The 23,098-nt window shown below is 41.7% G+C and overlaps 1 protein-coding gene across 4 annotated transcripts in view; it reads left to right on the forward strand.

The window, feature by feature from the left end:
* LOC140737843 (uncharacterized) overlaps positions 1 to 23,098 on the forward strand; it is a 185,607-nt gene that overhangs the window by 133,599 nt on the left and 28,910 nt on the right. For all 4 annotated transcript variants that reach the window (XM_073064541.1, XM_073064544.1, XM_073064542.1 and 1 more), the window contains 2 exons: positions 6,708 to 6,817; positions 22,630 to 22,795. In XM_073064541.1, coding sequence (XP_072920642.1) covers positions 6,708 to 6,817; positions 22,630 to 22,795 — 276 coding nt within the window. The remainder of the gene's footprint in view (positions 1 to 6,707; positions 6,818 to 22,629; positions 22,796 to 23,098) is intronic.

Here is a 23,098-nt window from a genome sequence, read left to right on the forward strand (position 1 = left end):
CCCTCCAGAAAAGTTTGCAAAGATACGTATTTTCTATCCTGGGCAGAGGATATTAGTGTACTTTCAATGCTGGGTTGATGGTGACATTCAAACAACCACAATTCCAGACAATCACATTCTTCTTGTCTACTGGGTCCACTGGCATTGTCCACCTAACCTTGGAAATAATTCCTTCAATTCTTCCGTTTTCTGCCTTTTTAAAAAAACTCAACCTTATTTGTCCTTTCCAAAGAAAACATTCTGAATGTTTTTTTTACTCGACTGTTTCTCGCTGCGCTATTTAAAAACTCAAATGTCCCACTGCGGTTTAATAGTTAAGTAGTTGTCTCGTGTTCACTTTAACGGTACGCTCCTCATCACTGGTGTTATGTTTTGTAACTCCAAAGCATTGAACTAATTGAAAGGAAAAAAAGGGAGCTGAGAGATAACATGTCCAGTTTTGTTTTTACTTCTAGCGAGGCATGCACGTGAGATCTGGTGATCTGATGGCGTATGCCAGTCACATAATTTACATATTACCCATAATTAATTACTTAAATGAACAAGGATGTTTAATCAAACAATATATTTAGAATATTACTCAATTATTTCTAAATATTAAATACACAACACTATTCCTCTAGCAATTTTTACCTATTTCTTTAACTCTACAGCAGTGTTTGTCAAGGATTACAACTTCACTGCCGTGTGTGGGACCAATTTGGGGAACTAAGCTTAGTTATTAGTAATAGCCAAGGAGAAACTATTTGCTGAAATATTTGCTGATGTCTTCCTTCTTTAAACAAAGGGGCTTCCCTTCCTCCACCATCAACTCTGCAACTCTGTTCTCAAACGTATCTCTCCCATTTCCTGCACATCTGCCCTCACCCCATCCGCCCACCACCCCACTCGGGATAGGGTTCCCCTTGTCCTCACCTACCACCCCACCAGCCTCCAGGTCCAACGTATAATTCTCCGTAACTTACGCCACCTCCAACGGGATCCCGCTACCAAGCACATCTTTCCCTCCCCCACTCTTTCTGCTTTCCACAGGGATCACTCCCTACGCGACTCCCTTGTCCATTCGTCCCTCCCATCCCTTCCCACCGATCTCCCTCCTGGCACTTATCCTTGTAAGCAGAACAAGTGCTACACCTGCCCTTACACTTCCTCCCTCACCACCATTCAGGGCCCCAGACAGTCCTTCCAGGTGAGGCGACACTTCACCTGTGAGTCGGCTGGTGTGGTATACTGCGTCCAGTGCTCCCGGTATGGCCTTTTATATATTGGTGAGACCCGACACAGACTGGGAGACCGTTTCGCTGAACACCTACGTTCTGTCCGCCAGAGAAAGCAGGATTTCCCAGTGGCCAAACATTTTAATTCCACGTCCCATTCCCATTCTGATATGCCTTATCAATGGCCTCCTCTGCTGTCAAGATGAAGCCACACTCAGGTTGGAGGAACAACACCTTATATACCGGCTGGGTAGCCTCCAACCTGATGGCATGAACATTGACTTCTCTAACTTCCGTTAATGCCCCTTCTCCCCTTCTTACCCCATCCTTGATATATTTAGATTTTTTCCCCCCTCCTCTTTCTTTTCTCTCTCTCTGCCCAACATTCTGCCTTGTTCTCCATCCCCCTCTGGTGCTCCTGTGGTAAACCATGTACATTTGTCTGGACACGCCCCTCTGCTGACTGCTGCTGTGGCTCCTCCCACAGACCCCTGGATAAAGGCGATTGTGTCACTGCTCCTCCCACAGTCCAGGGCGGTCATCCAGCATGGACATGGTCCGTTTTACTGCTAATAAAAGCCTTTCAGTATTTACTCTACTTCCAGACTTTTGGAGTTATTGATAGTGCATCAATTTTATTAGCAGTAATTTTAAGGCATGGAGTGCGTTTTGAGACCTGACAAACTGGACATCGACCTGCAAACAGCTGAGGCCGGCAACGCTTTCGAACTCTGGCTAGCCTGGTTTGAATCATACCTGGAGGAGATTGAAGTGACCGAGTCCGCCCTGAAGAGCAGAGTTCTCCTCTCCGGGGTCACTCCATGGGTCTACTCGATGATTAGAGACCAGCCGAGTTACGACGGTGCAATGAGCGCCCTCAGAAGACAATACCTGCGGCCGGTAAATACCGTCTATGCAAGACGTTGCTTAGCGACGTGGCAGCAATGGGCAGGAGAATCGAGGGCTGAGTTTGTCTGGGCCCTACAGACACTCGTGCGGGCCTGCAATTGCCGGGGGCTGACGGCTGAACAGCATGCGGAGCTCCAAATAAGAGACGCCTTTGTCACAGGGATCAGGTCAGTGTACGTGTGCCAGCGGCTGCTGGAACACGCCGATCTTACCTTACATTCGGCGATTTTGCTGGCCGACACGCTGGAGGCCGCTCTGCACAACTCTAATGCTCTCCAGGCACGCGATCTCCCGACAAACTCGTGGACGCCGCAGACCCCGCAACCCGCCAGCAAATTGACCACGGCTGCTGCCAGACGCGAGTCCACAAAGTGTTACTTCTGTGGACTCGAGAAGCACTCCCCAAAACACTGCCTGGCCCGAGAAGCTACCTGCTCCAGCTATGGGAAGAAGGGCCACTTCGCCAAGGCCTGTAAGTCCAAACTGCGAGCAGGATTGAGCAGCGCCGCATGCGAGGCATGGGGGCGGCCATCTTGGTCACCGCCATCTTGCCTCCCCGCCGCGTGCGAGGCATGGGGGTGGCCGTCTTGCCTGCTCGCCACCACGTGTGAGGAATGGGGGCGGGCATCATGGTCGGCGCCACCTCGCACCGCCTACGACCCACGGGTGCTTAACGGGCACCCCACCGCGCTGGACCAAAACAGCGATTCAACTCTGGCCTCCGTAACCCTCGACCAAAGCGCCCCACACCAGCTCGCAAGGTCAATGATGGACATCCTGGTGGAGGGGCACAGGACTAGCTGCCTGTTTGACACGGGCAGCACTGAGAGTTTTATTGACCCTGACACGGTGCAACGCTGCGGACTCGTGACACGGCCCGTAAGCCAGAGAGTCACCATGGCTTCTGGGTCGCATTCCACAGACATCCGGGTGGGTTGTGTAGTGACATTGGTGGTGCAGGGCACAGAATATTGAGACTTTACATTACTGGTCATGTCTCAACTGTGTGCCCCTGTGCTATTGGGGCTCGACTTCCAGAGCCACCTGAAAACTGTGACAATGGAGTATGACGGGCCCCTCCCACCAATCACTGTCAGAAATCCCCAGTTCTGTGGGAATTTGTCACATACCCCACTACTGACCACACACACACACCGACCCGCACATCCCACCCAGCTCCATGCCAACGGCCGCGCTACTGACACCACTTGCAGCCTCTCCACCTTCAAGATCCCTCCCCCACCGCTGTTCGCCTACCTGGCAACTAAAAGCAGGAGGTACAGCGCGGGGGATAGGGCCTTCATTAAGTCGGAGGTGCAGCGGCTGCTCAGGGAGGGGATCATTCAGGCAAGCACAAGTCCTTGGAGGGCCTAGGTGGTCGTTGTTTGGAACAGGGATAAAAATAGGATGGTTGTGGACTATAGCCAGACCATCAATAGGTTCACGCAGCTTGACGCGTACCCCCTACCCCGCATCGCAGATATGGTCAACCAGATAGCTCAGTACAAGGTATACTCGACCATAGATCTGAAATCCGCTTACCACCAGCTCCCCATCCTCCCGGAGGACTGCCCCTACACCACCTTCGAGGCGGACGGCAGGCTCTATCACTTCCTGCGTGTCCACTTCGGTGTCACGAATGGTATCTCTGTCTTCCAGAGGGAAATGGACCGGATGGTGAACCAGTGCCAACTGAAGGCCACGTTCCCATATCTGGATAACATCGCCATCTGCAGTCACGACCGGCAGGATCACGACAACAACCTCCAAAAATTTTTCCAAGCGGCCAAAGCTCTTAACCTCACCTATAATAGGGACAAGTGTGTGTTCGGAATCACCTGTCTTGCTATCCTTGGGTGTGTCGTGGAGAACAGAGTCATTGGCCCTGACCCTGACCATATGCGAACTCCCTCTTCCCAACACCCTCAGAGCCCTCAAAAGATGCCTGGGCTTCTTTTCCTATTACACCCAATGGGTCCCTAACTATGCAGACAAGGCCCGCCCCCTGGTCAAGCCCACCACATTTCCCCTCTCAGCCGAGGCCCGCGCGGCCTTCAGCCGCATTAAAGGGGACATTTCCAAAGCAGCAATGCATGCGGTGGATGAGACCATTCCCTTCCAAGTAGAGAGTGACGCCTCCGACTTCGCACTGGCTGCTATCCTCAATCAGGCAGGAAGGCCGGTAGCATTCTTCTCCCGTACCCTTCAAGGCCCTGAAATTCGGCACTCTGCGGTGGAGAAAGAAGCCCAGGCCATAGTGGAAGCTATTAGGCACTGGAGGCACTATCTCGCTGGCAAAAAGTTCACCTTGCTGACCGACCAGCGCTCAGTTGTGTTCATGTTTAGCAACCAACAGTGGGGCAAAATCAAAAATGATAAAATTTTGCGGTGGAGAATCAAACTCTCCACCTACAACTATGACATCATGTACTGGCCTGGAAGGCTCAATGAGCCCCCTGATGCCCTATCCCGGGGAACATGTGCCAGCACGCAGATCAACCGGCTATATGCCCTACATGCAGATCTTTGCCACCCAGGGGTCACCCAGTTTTTCCACTTCATGAAAGCCCGGAACTTGCCGTACTCCCTTGAGGAGATCAGGATGATGACCAGGGACTGCCAAGTCTGCGCTGAGTGCAAACCACACTTCTACCATCCTGAAAAGGCACAACTTATCAAGGCCACCCGCCCCTTTGAGCGACTGAGTGTCGACTTTAAGGGCCCCCTTCCCTCCACCGACCGCAATGCATACTTTCTTAACGTAATCGATGAGTACTCGAGGTTCCCCTTCGCCATCCCCTGCCCCGATACCTCTACCACGTCAGTTATAAAGGCCCTGCGCAAGTTCTTCACTCTGTTCGGATACCCCTGCTATATTCACAGTGATAGAGGGTCCTCGTTTATGAATGACGAGCTGCGCCAGTACCTGCTGGCTAGGGGCATTGCTACTAGTCGGACCACGAGTTATAATCCCTGGGGAAATGGACAGGTGGAAAGGGAGAATGCCACAGTGTGGAAGGCCACACTTTTAGCCCTTAAGTCAAAGGGACTGCCGGTCTCTCGCTGGCAGGAGGTCCTCCCCGAGGCACTCCACTCTATCCACTCCCTGTTATGTACGTCCACCAATGCCACCCCTCACGAACGCCTATTCTCTTTTCCCAGGACGTCTGCCACTGGGACCACCCTACCAGCTTGGCTGACGTCCCCAGGGCCAGTGCTGCTCTGGAAACATGTGAGGAGCAATAAATACTCCTCGATGGTTGAGAGGGTTCACCTACTTCATGCAGACCCCCAGTATGCCTACGTGGTCTTACCTGATGGGCGGGAGGACACGGTTTCCATCCGCGACCTGGCGCCCGCAGGAGCACCAGACCCCTACCCTAAACACTCCATGGTGACTATGAACCCCGTACCCACTGAGGTGTATACCCACGAGACACCGCGCACTCCAAGCCCTACACAGACACCTCATGACACTCCCATACTGGGCGCAACACACATGCACAAGGGATTACTGATGCCTAACGGGCTGACACCTCAAGTCAGGCTGGAGCCAGCACAACCACCGTCACCGGTGCTACGTAAATTGCAGCGACGGACTTGACCGCCTGATAGACTTGACCTGTAAATATACTTGTCTTAGATATTGTCAGTCACTTCACCCTGTGGGACTCTCTTTTTAAAACAGAGGGGTGAATGTGATAAACCATGTATACCTGTCTGGACAAGCCCCTCTGCTGACTGCTCCTGTGGCTCCTCCCACAGACCCCTGGATAAAGGCGATTGTGTCACTGTGGTGAACTAGATATACCTGTCTGACTGCTCCTGTGGCTCCTCCCACAGACCCTGCTGACTGCTCCTGTGGCTTCTCCCACAGACCCTGCTGACTGCTCCTGTGGCTCCTCCCACAGACCCCTGTATAAAGGCGACTGTGGTCTGCTGCTCTCCCTCATTTTCCCAGGATGTAGTGTTGTTCTTCCAGTCAATAAAAGCCGATATCTCACTTCCTAAGTCTCAGCGTGAGTTATTGATGGTGCATCAGTCACTGCTCCTCCCACTGTCCAGGGCAGTCATCCAGCATGGACATGGTCCAGTTTACTACAAATAAAAGCCTTTCAGTATTTACTCTACTTCCAGTCTTTTGGAGTTATTGATAGTGCATCAGCTCCCCTCCCCCTTTCTTTCTCCCTAGGCCTCCCGAGCCATGATCCTTTCCCGTCTCCAGCTCTGTATCCCTTTTGCCAATCACCTTTCTGGCTCTCAGCTTCACCCCTCCCCCTCCGGTCTTCTCCTATCATTCTGCATTTTCCCCTCCCCCTCCTACTTTCAAATCACTTACTATCTTTCCTTTCAGTTAGTCCTTACGAAGGGTCTCGGCCCGAAATGTCGACAGTGCTTCTTCCTATAGATGCTGCCTGGCCTGCTGTGTTCCACCAGCATTTTGTGTGTGTTGCTGAAATATTTGACAATTTTGTAAATATTTTACCGCAGATCACTTTCTGCAATATTTTTGATGATTCAAGAAGTGTGACAGTTTGGTTAATGGTTTAATAAATATGATTTTTCTCTGATTGTTTTCAGTTATATTTGCTACCTCAAAAAGAGCAAGCAAGGAACACCATCGAGGATAACAGCTCTTGAAAATGTTGTATCTGGATTTCCATTAAGAGAATGTGGATTCAATACTTTAGGTATGTCCATAATAATTTTACTTAGTGACAATTGGAAGAAAAGTAGCTGTCAATATAAAATCCCTTCACAGCACCATGTTCCTCCTTCCTCATTTCTCGCAAAAGTACCTGATTTGTTCAAGTAAGAAAGCATGTAAATTAATGAATTCATGCACAGAATTTCTAATTTCTAATGCTTAATACCTAATGATGATACAAAGATAGATGGAGGAGCGGGTAGTGCTGAGGAAGCGGAGAGCCTGCAGAGAGACTTAGCTAGTTCAGAGGAATGGGCAAAGAAGTGGCAAATGAAATACAATGTTGGATAGTAATGCAATGATGGTCATGCACTTTGAATGGAAGAAATAAATGGGCAGACTATTATTTAGTTGGGGAGAGAATCCAAAACGCAGAGATGCAAAGGGACTTGTGAGTCTTTGTGCAAGATACCTTAAAGGTTAACCTCCAGGTTGAGTCAGTTGTGAAGAAGGCGAATGCAATGTTGGCATTCATTTCTAGAGGTATAGAATATAAGAGCAGGGGTGTGATGTTGAGGCCCTCATGAGACCACACTTGGAGTATTGTGTGCAGTTTTGGGCTCCTTATTTTAGAAAGGACATACTGACATTGGAGAGGGTTCAGAGAAGATTCACAAGAATGATTCCTGGAATGAAAGGGTTACCGTATGAGGGATGTCTGGCAGCTCTTGGGCTGTATTCTCTGGAGTTCAGGAGAATGAGGGGGGATTTCATAGAAACATTCCAAATGTTAAAAGGCCTGAACAGATTAGATATGGCAAAGTTATTTCCCATGATAGGGGATTCTAGGACAAGAGGGCATGACTTCAGGATTGAAGGACGTCCTTTTAGAACTGAGAAGCGGAGAATTTACTTTAGTCAGAGGGTGGTAAATCTGCAGAATTTGTTGCCACAAGCAGCTGTGGAGGCTAAGTCATCAGGTGTATTTAAGGCAGAGATAGATAGGTTCTAGATTAGCCAGGGTATCAAAGGGTATGGGGTGAAAGGGGAGTGGGGATGACTGGAAGAATTGGATCAGCCCATGATTGAATGGCGGAGCAGACTCTGTGGGCTAAATGCCCTACTTCTCTTATATCTTATGGTCTTATGATAGCCGCATGACAGTCTTTCAATTTGCAAGTGTGTGTCCCTTCTTTACAGTTTTGCAGTTTGGAATAATAGAAGTGTCAGGAAAAGTGCTTCATGGCTACCAACATGGCCACCAAGAAAAATAGTCTGCAGATCTGCTGATGATAGCCAGAGGACAAACTAACTGAGGTACAGAGGAGGGAGCAGAAGGTTTGACAGAAGCAGGAAATGAATTGTGGGCCCCAGTGCAACACAGTGTTCTGAGGGAAACCCTGGTAGTGAACTACATGTTGGAGAACCAGGTACACCATCTCAGCAGCTGACGGAAGTGTGGGGAGGGCAATGAAGATGGCCACTTCACCCTGGCCCCAATGGAAAAAAGCAAACCCATGATGAAATCATGGCAATGTAGGACCATAAGAGTTGAGGGTCTGGTGGGGTCGCAGGAGGGCTGCAGGATGGAGGAAATGGATGGGTACATTGAGGTCAGTCAGCAATATCTGCAATCATGTTGGGCCCCCTGAACTGGTTTTGCATAAAATCCAGCATCTGCTGTGTGCCTGGATGGCTGGAGCTGGGTGAGGATTGGACCTACTGGAGTGCCTTGGAGTGCACAGCCACCGGAATGTACATGAGGTTGTCAGATGTGTCAGCCAGAGCAAGCTCGTGCTGTAAGGCCTGGAAGATCTGGGGTAGGTTTTTTACGTAGAGAGCGGTGAGTGCTTGGAATCGGCTGCCAGCGGTGGTGGTGGAGGTGGAAACGATAGGGTCTTTTAAGAGGCTCCTGGATGGCTACATGGAGATTAGAAAAATAGAGGGCTATGGGTAAGGACATGTTGGGCACAGCTTTGTGGGCTGAAGGGCCTGTATTGTGCTGCAGGTCTTCTATGTTTCTATCTAGTTCTCAAGAATCCAGATGACTGGGCAAGGATCTGCAAGGATGGAATGATGGGTTGGGGGTCGATCACCATTTCAGCTATGTCGAACTGTGATGACAGGGCGTCTGCCTCGGTGTTCTTAGAGCTAGGTCGGTTGAATTACTTGAAGAAGAGAGCCCAGTGAGCCTGCTGTTGGTTGAGTTGGTGTGTCTTTTGAATGGATATGAGGTTCTTGTGGTCAGTCCAGATCAGGAAGGGCTCAGTGTTTCCCATCTGCCAATGTCCCAATTCCTCTAAGGCCCTTTTGATGGCGAGTATCTGCCTGTCACCTACTCTTTCTTTTCAAATCTTTTTATTATTATTATTATTATTATTCAAAAATAACACAGGTACATTGAAGTAACAACACTTACAATGCCTCAAAAAAAATTATCTTAAAGATTGAAAATTTTTGTGAATAAAAAAAAACCCTACTAGGCAAGAAAAGTGAGAAAAAAAGAAACCCATTGGGGGTACAACCCCGGAGCCATACGTCATACAGAAAGCGTCTAAAGATAAACATCAAACCACCAACAAGAAAGAAAGATATATCAAAAAAAAAAATTACACTTAGATCTTGGAGGAAATCTATCAGTTAACTGAAATGATAATAACGAACAAATGAGCCCCATCTCTTCTCAAAATCAAATAAAAGTTCAAAGATTCGACTTCTAATTTTCTCCAAGCTAAGACACAGCATCACTTGAGAGAACCATTGTGACAAAGTAGGAGCTGATATATCCTTCCATTTCAACAAGCTGGCCCTCCTAGCTATCAATGTAACAAAAGCAATAACATGTTGGTCAGACACAGAAATACCATGGATATTTTGAGGAATTATTCCAAAAGGCACAGTCAGTTTATTAGGTTGTAAGTTGATTCTGAGTGCTTTAGAAATTATCAAAAAGACTGACTTCCAAAACTGTTTTAATACAGAACATGACCAGAACATATGTGTCAGCGTAGCTCTCTAAGTTTTACATCTATCACAATACTTGTCAACATTGGGAAATATTTTAGAAAGTCTCTCCTTCGTCAAATGGTAATGATGTACAATTTTAAATTGAAATCAGTGAATGACTAGCACAGATCGAAGAAGAGTTAACCAGCTTCAGAACCCGCGTCCAATTCTCCCATATAAAAGTCAAATTGAGTTCCTTCTCCCAATCCTGTTTAATCTTAAGTAAAGGACGCTATCCCATTGAAATAATAAATTATAAATTCTTCCAATAGAACCTTTCATCGAAGGGTTCATATTCATAATAGTATCTAACAAGTCAGCCTCTAATATGTAAGGAAAATTACTTAAATATTTTTGTAAAAAATGTCTAACTTGAAGGTATTGTAAAAAGTGTGAATATGAGAGAGAATATTTATGGATTAATTGCTCAAAAGACATTAATCGCCTTCTTTACATAAATCCAAAAAAGAATTAATACCTTTATTTTTCCAAAGTAAAAAAATTGGATCACTCCAGGAAGGTTTAAAAAAGTAATTACGATAAATTATACTACAAAGTTTAAATTTTTTAAGATTAAAGAAATTGCGGAACTGGAGCCAAATTTGTAAAGTGTGCTTAACCACAGGATATAGGTTTAAATTATCAACTTTAGCTAATTGTATAGGTAGAGCAACTTCTAATAACGAAGTTAAATAAAACTGTTCCACAGCTGTCAGATTCAGGTCTACCCAAACTGGCCGATCATTCCTATCACCCAATATAACGAAAAGGACATATATCACAAATTAACAGCCTAATAATACAATCTGAGATTAGGCAAAGCGAGACCTTTTTCAACTTTTGTAAATGACATTTATTAATTCTTGGTCTTTTATTATCCCAAATGAAAGATAGAATAATAGAATCAATCCGATCAAAAAACTTTGTAGTCAAAAAAACAGGAATATTCTGAAATAAATATAAAAATTTTGGTAAAATCATCATTTTAACTACATGAATATGACCAACAAGCGAAAATGTAAGTGGGCTCCATCTACTAAATGAGTACTTCATAGAGTCCACTAAAGGAGGAAAATTGGCTTTATAAAGATCCTTAAATTTTTTAGTAATTATGACACCTAAATATCTAAAAGAATCCGTAACTTTAAAAGGAATATTATCATATATAGAGACAGATTCATTTAAAGGAAGTAGTTCACTTTTACTAAAATTTATTTTATATCCTGAAAAATCTCCAAATTTGTCAAATAATTTTATCAAAACAGGAATAGATTCTTCAGGCTTAGATATATAAACCAATAAGTCATCAATGTAAGGAGAGATCTTGTGCATGGTCTCATTCACAAAAATCCCATGAATATTTTTGGCTTCACGAAGAGCAATAGCAAGGGGTTCTAATGTTAAATTAAATAACAAAGGACTTAATGGACAACCTTGTCTTGTCCCCCATGATAGCTGACAAAAAGGAGACCTACAGTTGTTAGTGACTACAGTAGCAATAGGAGCTTTAGATATCATTTTAATCCAATTATTAAAATTAATACCTAAACCAAATTTTTCTAAAACATTAAATACATATTTCCATTCGACTCAATCAAATGCTTTTTCAGCATCCAAAGATACAATGCATTATGGAGTTTTAGAAGAGGGTGAATATATAATGTTAAATAGTCTCTGAACATTTGAAAAAGAATAACGACCCTTTATAAAGCCTGTTTGATCTTTAAAAATGATTTTACCCAAAATAATCTCTAACCGATTGGCCATTATCTTTGAAAGAATCTTAGCATCAACATTCAATAATGAAATAGGTCTGTATGAGGCACAATCAGTAGGATCTTTATCCTTTTTTAGAATTAAAGAAATAGAAGCCTCATAAAAAGTAGAGGGTAAATCACTTTTCACAAAAGTATCTTTAAACATCTCCAACATATATGGAGAAAGCAATTTTCCAAATATTTTATAAAATTCTACAGGATAACCATCAAGTCCTGGAGCCTTACCAGATTGCATTGAAAAAATAGCTTTATGAATTTCGGATTCAGTAATTTGGGCATCAAGAGTTTTTTGATCCTCAGCAGAAATTTTTAGGAAAAGCAATCTTTCGTAAAAAAGCATTTATTTCAGAAGAATCTACTGGACATTGAGATTTATAAAGTTCAGTATAAAAATCTTGAAAAATCTTATTAATTTCTTCATATTCCCAAGCCAGGGTACCATCCTTTCTACGAATTTTCAAAATTTGCCTTTTAGCTCCAGCCAATTTTAATTGAGATGCAAGTAGTTTATTATTTTTATCTCCAAACATATAAAATTGGCTCTTTAACTTAAGTAGATAACCTTCAATTGGATGAGTTAATAATACATTATATTGTGATTGAAGTTCCACCCTTTTTTTAAATAAGTCAATATTAGGGGAAGTTGCATAGATATTATCTAAATCTTTAATTTGTTTTGAAATTTTATCTAATTCTGCTTCAGTCTGCTTTTTAAGTTTAGCTTAATAAGAAATAATCTGACCATGTAAAAATGCTTTAAATGTATCCCATATAATTAATTTGGACATACCTCCTATATCATTAAAAAGAAAAAGTTCTTTTATCTGGCTTTCAATAAAACTGATAAAATCAGAGTTTTGCAATAAAGTCTGAGACATGCGCCATGGTGGACAGGCAAAAATGACATAATCAAATTCAAAAGCACATGATCAGATATAGCAATAGCGTCATATTCACAGTTTTTAACATGAGGCAAAAGGCAGGGATCAACTATAATATAATCAATCCTCGAATATTTTTTATAGACATGCGAAAAAAAGGAATATTCTCTTATCAGGGTGCAAATGCCTCCATAATTCGATCAACCCAAAATCGATCAAAAAGGAGTTAATAACTGACGCAGAATGATTTGGAAGTCGCTGATTAGTTGAGCTCTTGTCAATCATAGGATTTAAACAACAGTTAAAATCCCCACCCATTATCAACGTATATTCATTTAAATCCGGCAATAAAGCAAATACTTTTTTAAAAAAAGAAGGATCATCTAAATTAGGACCATACAAATTGACCAAAACAACCTTTCTATTCCAAATCATTCCTTTAACAATTAAAAATCTACCATTAGAATCTGATTCAATATCCTCTTGAGCAAATATATTAGATTTAATAAAGATAGATATACCTTTAGTTTTACTCTGAGAAGTAGCATGAAGCTGTACTCCATTTCACCATACAAAAAACCTTTTTTGATCTCCCGCCCTGATATGCATCTCCTGAGCAAAAATTATATCACGTTGGAATCGATTAATAATTTTAAAAGTCTTTTTTCATTTAATAGGATGATTCCAACCACGTACGTTCCAATTTATTACATTAATCTGTTTAACTGCCATACTATAATTTTATTCTAATTTACTTTATACATGCGCAGAACACATACCAATACGGGATTATCAAAAATGGCGATGATGAAGAATACAACCATTTAAAAAACACGCATGCTCCAGAACCACCCAATGGGAAACATCTCCTAACTCTAGACCCACCCACCCTCCCAAAAGCCCGAAAAAAAGGCAAGTGAACTAAGATAGATACAAAGCCATGGGCCGCTCAGTCGGTCTCCTCTCTCCCTCCCCCCAGCCAGTACACACAAAAAAAATGATCTTGCAAGAAAGACAGTAATGTCTCAACAAAGGAAAGTGTTTACATTCCATCATGTATTAAACAAAAAAAGAACCAAAATAATATAATCTCTTAGAGAGAAAAACCAGCGCCATCTTAAGTTTAGCTTTAAATCTCTAAGAAAACTTTAAATTCGGTTATAGGATGCTAAAATAAAACAGATAAAAAGAGGTTAATAGTATATTTAACCGAACTAAATTTACAAAAATATTAATTAGTAATATCATAAGTAACTAAACTCTCCCAGATATATATAAAAAGAAACCCTATTAGTAGGAAAAAAACTACCAATTAGTAAATTAAAAAACAACAAAAAGAAACATCAAATCAAATATTAGATAAAATGAACAAAACCATTTATCCTCTTTTCTCAGTCAAATATCTAATTAGCCATTTAACAGTCAAACTTGAACCGTAAATCTTCTTTCCAAAAAAAATCCAGTAGGATGCAATAATGAGCAGGTTTTCTTATCTTCTTTTATTAATCTCTCAATGAAATATCCAAATAACCTTCATATAACTTCTTTTCGAAATGTGAATAATATACAGATAATCAAACAGCTTTTCAGATAGTTCATTCGGTAGTAGCGTCAGTGACGGTGACAGGTATAGCCTGAACAAAATCCAGTGCGGCTTTTGGGTCAAAGAAAATGTGTGGAGAAGAGTTAGAAGGAAAAACTTTCATTCTTGTTGGGTAATTCAAAGAGGGAAATAGTTTCTTATCATATGCTTGTTTCATTACCAAAGCAAATCTTGATCTTTGTTCCATTACTTCTTTTGGATAATCTTCATGAAAATGGAGCTCAGAGTCATTGAATCTGAAAACTCTCTGTTTTCTTGCCTGTCGCATTATTTGATTTTTAATTTTAAAGTGATGAAAACAAATCAGAATAAATCTTGGTCTGCTTGAATCCATAAATTTCGAAGTAAACACTCTATGTGCTCTTTCAATAGCAGGCGGCTGTGATAAAATAGTCGGAAATAGAGTATGAAAGAGCTTACCAAAGTAAACCGTTAAGTCTCCATTTTCAGCTCCTCCTTGCAATCCAACAATTCATATATTGTTTCGGTGAGACCTAGTTTCCAGGTCTATAATCTTATTTTGATATTTTTCCAAATGGGTTGTAGTTTCAGACAATTTTTGCTTAGTTAACTTCAATTCCTCTTCATGTCTAGTAACTTGAGTTTCCACATCTTTAAGTTTTTCCAGAAATAACTTCATTTCATTATTCTTTTCCAGTTGATCTTTAATTGCCCTATTCTGATCTTGAATTGAATTCAGAGTCTGAACGATATCTTCAGCCCATGATGGCATTTCATTAGATCTTTCCTTCGGCATCTTTCCTTTTCCATTACCTTTGTCAGTAGGTTCATGCGGATTCTTCCCACTTCTCGTAGACATAGACATATTACTCCCCTTCAAGAATCAGCAATTAAAAATTTTAAATTCAAAACTTAAACTGGGGGGAGAGAGAGAAAACTAAGAGCAGCACAAAATTACTGCTACTCCATCGACAGACAGAGGCGGTCTCTCCCCCGTCACCTACTCCATAACAGTGCAATGTAGATTTCAACTTGTGTGAGAAGAAGGCACAAGAGTATGTCTTCCTATCCCGTCCTCACTGGGAGAGGATGGCCTCAGTGATCATGTCTGATGTGTCCACCTCTAGATTCAGTTTGTTGAAGATCTGGGTCCGATGGAGTGTTTCAAATGCACTACCCATCAAGCAGAGAGGATAACGTTCTTACTGTTAATATTGTTGAATCCACAGTAGTTTACGAAGACATCCATCTTTCTTTTTGACAGAGATGAATCCTGCAGCAGTTGGAGACTGGGATGGTCAAATGAAGCCATGCTGTGGTGCTTTGGTGATGTAGTCATTCATGGTTTAGGTGTCAGGATGGTAGAGGAAGAACAGACAATCTCCGAGAGGGGTGATGCCCAGTAGGAGTCGCTCGCACAGTTGTGAGACAGCAGGATGCTGGCTTCCCTATTACTGGAAATGAAGGCAAAGTTGTGGTATTCTTGTGAAAGTTTGGTGACGTTGAGAGTATCCTCTGTCTCCTTGGATTTACGGGGCAAAGTCAGCTGACGTTGCAGCAAGTGGGTCCCCAACCCAGCAGTGATCAGTTGAGGTGAGAGTCGTGAGTGGTAACCCAAGATGAGAGGAGTGTTGGGTGAGTCGAGAAGGAGAAATTGGTTGGACTCATGGTGCTCTTTGATGCTCATGACCTGCATGCTCTGACCATCCCAGACCCCAAGGCCCGTCAATAGTCATGATGCAGAATGGGTGACAGATCAGCCTGGAAGGGAGTCCAAGTTGAACACACCGAGTCCAGTCCAGAAAGTTGCCTGCTACACCGGAATCCTTCAGAGCCATCTGTGGGCATAGAGCTATTGAGGTGTGAAGGAGGACAGAAAGAATGAGTCGGGCTCTGGTTCTTGAACAAAGGGCTGGGGTTAGCTAATCAGATAGAAGGCCACTCACCTCTACCAGGTGGTGCCATTGCAGGGTTTTAATGCATGGATGATCCACTGCGCTGTAGTAAGCATACAGTTGTTTCTTCACCAATGCTGACGTTGTTGGGGCAGGGGTGATTAAGGGAGCTCTCTGATGAGGGTCCTGCAGCGTGAAATGGAATGAACTGGGGTTCTTACTGGTGATCTAGAAGGTCATTTCATTAGACACTTTTCAGTGCAGAGGGCCAGAGTGATAAGGTGTTCAAGGTCGATGGGCATTTCCCAGGTAGACAGCTTGTCTTTCAAGCATTTTGAGAGACCGTGAGGGTAATGGGCCAGCAACATTTCTGCATTCCAGCCGCAATCCTCCGCGAATGTCCTGAATTCTATGGTGTAATCCACCACAGAACATGAGCATTGTCATAGTGAAAGTATTCAATCTGCTGCCTGCCTTTCATTTCTCAAATAATCTTAAACCTCGCATATCTCCTCATATATATTGCAATTGTGGTTCTATTGTTCCAGTTAGTGGTGGTCCAGCTCAGGGCTTGCCCATTCAAGAGAGGGATAATGAGGGCAGTTTTGGCTTAGTCCGGTGGCCACAGAGATGGCTGGGGTAAGATGCACTGGAACAGGAAGTTGTGGCATCAGCTTGGGGATTCATCAAAGTGCGTGGGCACTGGAATACTGGGCTGTGAGAGAGGAGGTTGACTGGTGTGGAGTTGTATCAAGATGGAAAGTTGTTTGAGGATAATGAGTGGATGGTCAGTAGTTTCCTGCTGTTTCTAGATCATTTGCTCATGTCAACGGACAACTTCCTTTTGGCAAGCAAACTGTGTTGGGTCAGTCACCGGTTCATTCGCTCTGTCAGGAAATGTAGAAGAAGCTTGACCTGAATGTAGAGCAGCAGAGCTGATTTATCAGTAAACAATACTAATAAACTGCAAAATAACAATCCTCAAAATTAGAGAGAACAGATAACTAAATACTACAAGCAACAAGGAAACTTGCTAGGAGCAACTGGTTAAGGTTGGCTGTTTTGTATGGTTGATTGTGGATGAGAGTTGGGTTTAAATAGACTGCAGGTAATGAGTTGGAAACAAGAGGCAGGTGACTTTTGTTGGGTGGGTGGAGGCTGGGAGGAGCCTGCATGTGCAGGCCTGATAAACACAACAAATCCTTCATCCCACTGAGTCTAGTCTGACTATCAAGAAAGTATATGCATAAATTCTACATTAAACCCCTTTTATTCTGTACTTCCTTCAACTCTGACCAAATTTTATCATTCAAATTCACACTCAGGGTAATTTACAAATAAGTAGTAACCACCATTTTTAGGGTATGGGAGGGAACTTAAGAATCTGGAGGAAACACACATGATAATTGGAACGTGCAAACTCTAGATGGACAAGATTGAGTGAGGGCTGCTGGAGGTGAGAGGCAGCAGAACCACCCACTTATACAAGCAGCTACATTATACTAAGAGTTACAGTTCTTCAATTTGTGAGATGAGTTGTTGGATGATGGTACAAGTACATTGTTTAACCTGTGCTCTAATAGTCTTTATCATTTGACAATGCCTTGCATTTTCTCATAGCTGGTTTATACAACGTATTAGCACAAAGCAAGTTATTTTTTAATTTGGTAAAGACACATGGTACATGGACATATTATTGTAAAGTTACAAAATAGAATCCAAAAGGAAAACACAAACACTTTGCTAATGATGTTGTTAACTGAAGTGTGCCATTTACTGTAGGCTCATGGTTCATTAGCTTTCTAGAGTCCTGTATACATTAATTAATAGATTCTGTTTTATTTGGGGTAATTCTGAATTTGGCTTCATGTTATCTGTTATAAGTATAACTCTGCAAGTAGTTCAATCAGTAGTGAAGCTGTACAGTATGTTGTACATGTTTAATGCATTGAAAATAGTTGTTTGCTAGCTTTACAAAATGCAGAAAGTATCTTCATCTAAAATTTGAAAATTTTCAAATTGGTATTTCAAAATTCTTCAGTTCTAAGATATTTGTAACTCTGACCTTGTACTTCATTATCTTTTTCCTGGTTGTATAACTAGATTATCATTTTCCTGGTTATCATTTGTCTGGTTGTGTGAAGGGCAATATTTAATGACCTGACAACAAATACTGCATATGAGGTTGATATTGTTACAGATGAGTGAAGCAAGAAGTCCGTATATGGAAATACAGTCGGGTCTAGCATTGTATTTTAACATTGATAACTATTGGCTGTCAATGTAGCAGGCCATTGTACAATCAATCTGATTTTCTGTTAATTCCAGTGAAAACAAATCTGATTTTGCACCAATAATAATGAAATCTACTTTGTAAGATTATTCATTTTGCACTTTGTCAAATTGATAACTTATACAAATGATAACATAATTTAAGCATGTGAATGATGTGAGAATTCTGAACTTGGATGTAAAATTCATAACCAGATGTCCCCTGCCATGGGAGATGACCCAGAAATCTCTGTAATCACATTTTAGTTCTGGAAAAGTCAGACTACAAACACACAGCATTGATAAATATGATGCTGTGCTCCAATTATTTTCTGTCAAAGAGAAAATACTTTAATTTTAAGATTCAGGTAGCTATTTTATGACTTTGTTGCTCCAAAATGTTACCGTTGACTATTCCACTGTGGCTTATATTTTCAAAGGAGCTTGCTACTGTTATTCAGATTTTCAGTGGTGATACAGAGCATTAGCTCCTTGAATACAATAACTGTCCGGTATTTTGCAAGTAAGAGTGTAATCGAGGCATAGAATTAAATGTATGGTTGAACTGTGTAACAGGCTCAAGATCTATGTAAACTTTAACCCATCTGTTTTCAATGCTGTTAAAGTAGCAAACACTTACTGTACAGATCTTACTGCACAATATACCATTTTATCAGCAAAAAATATTAACTTACCAGTTGAGGTTGTTTGTTATGTCTAATGATGCCAGGAAACTTGTGCAGGAGCATCTTTGAAGTGGAAAAGCCATTGCACTAGGACAGTTCCACTCTCTCCACCCCAGAAGTCAGGGTTCAGTGATACAAACAAATGTCACCAACTGGGGTCTTCGTCAATTGCAGTGGGTGACCATGACTCCTTCTGTGCCTTATCATGCCCCTCGCTCTCCATGGAGCATTGCAAAACTGCCTTCTTGGCCTTTGGATTTCACTGAAGATCTCATGCACTCAGTCTGCCAGAACTGACTTTGCGTGTTGGGAAAGGCATGTCCCTATCTCAATGGAGTATGAAGCCACTGGCTATGTCACTTGGTTTAGCCCTCCTGTTAACGTGTACGAGGCTGGGGGCACTGTTGCATGCAGACAGCTTCTTGGAGCCACAGCTGAGAGCTGAGTGTCTGGTGGGGACCAGATGTGAATGAGCTGCCTCGGACAAGCCCTTTCACAAGAGGTGCTACCCCTCCCTGTACACTACATATACCACATAACTTTCCGATTAATAATTTTCTAATTATTAATTTAATTGATTAATAATTTTAACTTTCTTAATAATATTTTATTGCTGCTCATTGATCAAATTAATTATAGTCACTGATATATTTTGTCATATAAAACCTATTGACACAAATGATTTTATTTCATGGAATTGATAAATGAAATGGGGTGGGACAGGGAGGTTTGAGGGAGACCAAGGTTGATGCCTGGAAGTTTTCTAAGAAGTGGGATTAATCAAAATAGATGTACATGTATTTGCCATGGATTACAACTTGATTTAAGCTGCTCTACTGTTTACTTTGAAGATTGCTTTTCCTTGGCTACTTGATATTTGTAAGAGTTTGGAGTAGTCATTTAAATATCCACTGGACTCATTACAGTAAATGAATACTGCACCAACCTTTGTAGGCATGTGCAATACTGATGAATGACATACTGTTATGTTTACAGCTCCAGAACATAAAAACACTAACTGGAAGAAAAACAGGGGCGTCTGAAATGAGAGTCTAACTTTGTGTTTACTTTCAGCGAGGTGCACTTGTATTACATGGTAGCATCATGACGTATACAATTCACTTGTTTTTGCATATAACCAGTAATGAAATATTTAAATGAACAAGAATGCTTTATAAAATATGCATTTACAATATTACGCAAATACTACTGAAATATTAACTACACAGCACATACTACTGAACCCGGATTTCTGAGGTCGAGAGAGTGGAACAGCCCCACTTTAAAAACTCTCCCCCACAGGTTTCCTGTCATTACCGGACAACCACCAATAATGAAGCTCTCTAGGCCAGAGACTGAGTAATTTACAAGGCTTCTGGTCTCTTTCATTTCTGCATGAAATGTATACACTTAGACTCTTCAAAAAGATCAATTCTTTTTTCTTTGTTTTTGTACATACTTTGACTTAATACCATCTCTGTCCTTCTCTAGCATTTCTTTGCTTCTTTCTCAATCCTTGAATCTCATTAATTATATTTCCCTGCGGCTGCTGCTTTTCACTAAGATCCAAGGTGTCTCATTACACTCATTTTGCTCCAGTCAGCTTCACAATTCCATCAGGTGGTGTTGCAAATGATCCTTGAGTTCAAGTGCACAGGAGTAATCTTCATAGCAGGTGCCATGAGATGGTTGCTTCAGGAATCAATCACAGTGTTTACGGGATGTTTACTTGCAGGAATTACAGGTGTGGAGATCACTGCCCAGAAATTTCTACTAGTCAGTCAGGACATCAATATGTTATACTCTCTCTCTTGAATTCACTCCAGTGAAGTCAACGTATCTGAATATTGGAGAAGGAGCACAAGTATGTAATGTTGCTGTAAAGCATTTAACATTACCTACTGTAAGGAGTTTCTAGCTGTCCGGTTCTCAGTACAAAACTCATTGGGGACCTCTTGTGGCAGCAGTCTAACATTTCATCGGATAATGCTGAGTTGAAATGCCCTAAGCCAGGGGTGGCCAACCTTTTACATTCCATGCATCAATTTTTCATGCAAGAATTCAGATGCGCCATACAACTCTTGTACCCCCATTCAATTCTTGTAAAAATATGTTAATTTAGACATATTTAGCATTTTTACATGATATATTGATTTAATATAAAAACAAGATAAACATTACTTACCTTAGTGAGACTTTTAACAAATATATTTTGTCTTCTTTTGATTTCTTCTTTTTTCTTAATCACATATTCTTTCTGTAACTCAGACCCAAATACTAGCTTCAGTTTTCCTTCTATTTCAGTCTGATGTTGTGTTTTATAGTGCCTATTAAGATCATGTCTTCTATTATGTGAGACGGACCCGCTATAAATAAGAATTCATTTTCTCATTGTTCATTGAATTCATGCTTACTATCACTTTCTGCTTTTCTTTTGCTCATTTTCTTTTGCATTGTGATGGGTAACTGAATGTAAAAACAAGGCTTAATTTTCGAAAAAGTATAAAACTGCAAATGTTCACTAAGGATGAACAAAGCACAACTCCATAGCGCACAAGTGTCAATTGTAAACTGACTGGCAAAAATCTGCGACACTGGCTTCTCAGGGTCAAACAAGTATCAAACATGTATTGAACAGTTTTGTTCATCCTTAGTGAACATTTGCAGTTTTGTACTTTTTTAAGGTGCTTGGAAGTAGGTACAGAGGAGATGTCAGGGGTAAGTTTTTTTACGCAGTGAGTGGTGAGTGCGTGGAATAGACTGCCAGCGATGGTGGTGGATGCGGATACAATAGGGTCTTTTAAGAGACTCCTGGACAGGTACATGGAGCTTAGAAAAGTAGAGGACCATGGGTAACCCTAGGTAATTTCTAAAGTAAGTAAATGTTTGGCACAGCATTGTGGGCCGAAGGACCTGTATTGTGCTGTAGGTTTTCTATGTTTCTATGGAGCTACCTACTTCCAAGCACCTTAAAACTGTGCCCTGCCTGAATAGGGAGCAGTCTTGGTTGCAATGTAACTTCAGAACGGGTCAGTTCTTGTAAATATCAATGAGAGTTGTTAACTTTTTATTTATCAATGTGCATACTAATGAAGAATATTGATGCTTTCAGAACATTATGGGGAGCACTTACGCTCATGGGGAGCAGGGGGTTATTTACAAAGAAAACAACTTGTTTGCTGTTATTCACTGGAATTTATTGTCCATTCTCTCAAGGACTTAAGTTTACAACCCTTTGTTTAACTCAGCAAATTCACCATATGATTTCAACAGAGGTGAATATTGGTATGATGGAGAACCGGGTCAGGGAGAAACTTTGTGGAGGCATCTCATTGCTTGCATCTTCGGTCTAGTACAGAGGTCATTTGGTTTCTTTTCACATGCCGCTGGTTAAACCCCAATGACGGTTGGTGAATCTGGGTAGCGCATTTAAACGGCAAACCTCTCGCTTCTTATATTGTCCCACGGATTTGCTGAAATGAGCAGGATAACATCAGGTTTAGCAAGAATTCTACAGAATTTATGAGCATAAATTGTGAAAACCATTTAAACTACTTGTAGTTTCCCTATTTTGTTTACAGAACTATATGTGCATTATTGTGCAAGTTCCTTAATGCTTTTTTTCAAATAGGTGAAATATTGCTAATATTGATCGGACCTTTAAAATTAGTTTTCCTTTCATGATTGTTTAAAATAATTATTTAATTACACTTTTAATTTCAGATCAATAAATGACTGCTCTTGCCTTGTAAAATTGTACACCATTTTGCTTAGTTTCAGAATGTAGAGGTGATCTTTCTGAAGACGTAGATTTCCCTGGAAATGATATCACCTGGGTCCTTGCACCTGACGTGAGCTTCTGTCAAAAAGTATGCACTTATCACCCACTTTGTTTGTTCTTCACATTTCTGAAGAGAGAATGGAGCACTGACCATAGGAGGTATCAATACAGCTTATATGATTTGTAATGTGTTTTGATTGAAAGTTTCCTCAAAGATTTCTATTTCTTCATTGTGAAGTTTCAGCTGCACTGGAATTGCACCATGATATGAAGGAAAGGACCTCACTTGGCCCAGTGTTCTTGTGCCAGCTCTTTGAAAGAACTGTTCAATTAATCTCACTCTATGTTTATTTCCTCATTGATCTTGTCACTTTATTTCACTTGTTTGACGTTTATCTATTGATTGGTTGCCAAACATTGCATCAGTAGATTTACAGATCTTTTTCTTAAATCAAATTGATT

Source organism: Hemitrygon akajei, chromosome 13, assembly GCF_048418815.1.
Source record: "Hemitrygon akajei chromosome 13, sHemAka1.3, whole genome shotgun sequence".
Taxonomy (NCBI): Eukaryota; Metazoa; Chordata; class Chondrichthyes; order Myliobatiformes; family Dasyatidae; genus Hemitrygon; species Hemitrygon akajei.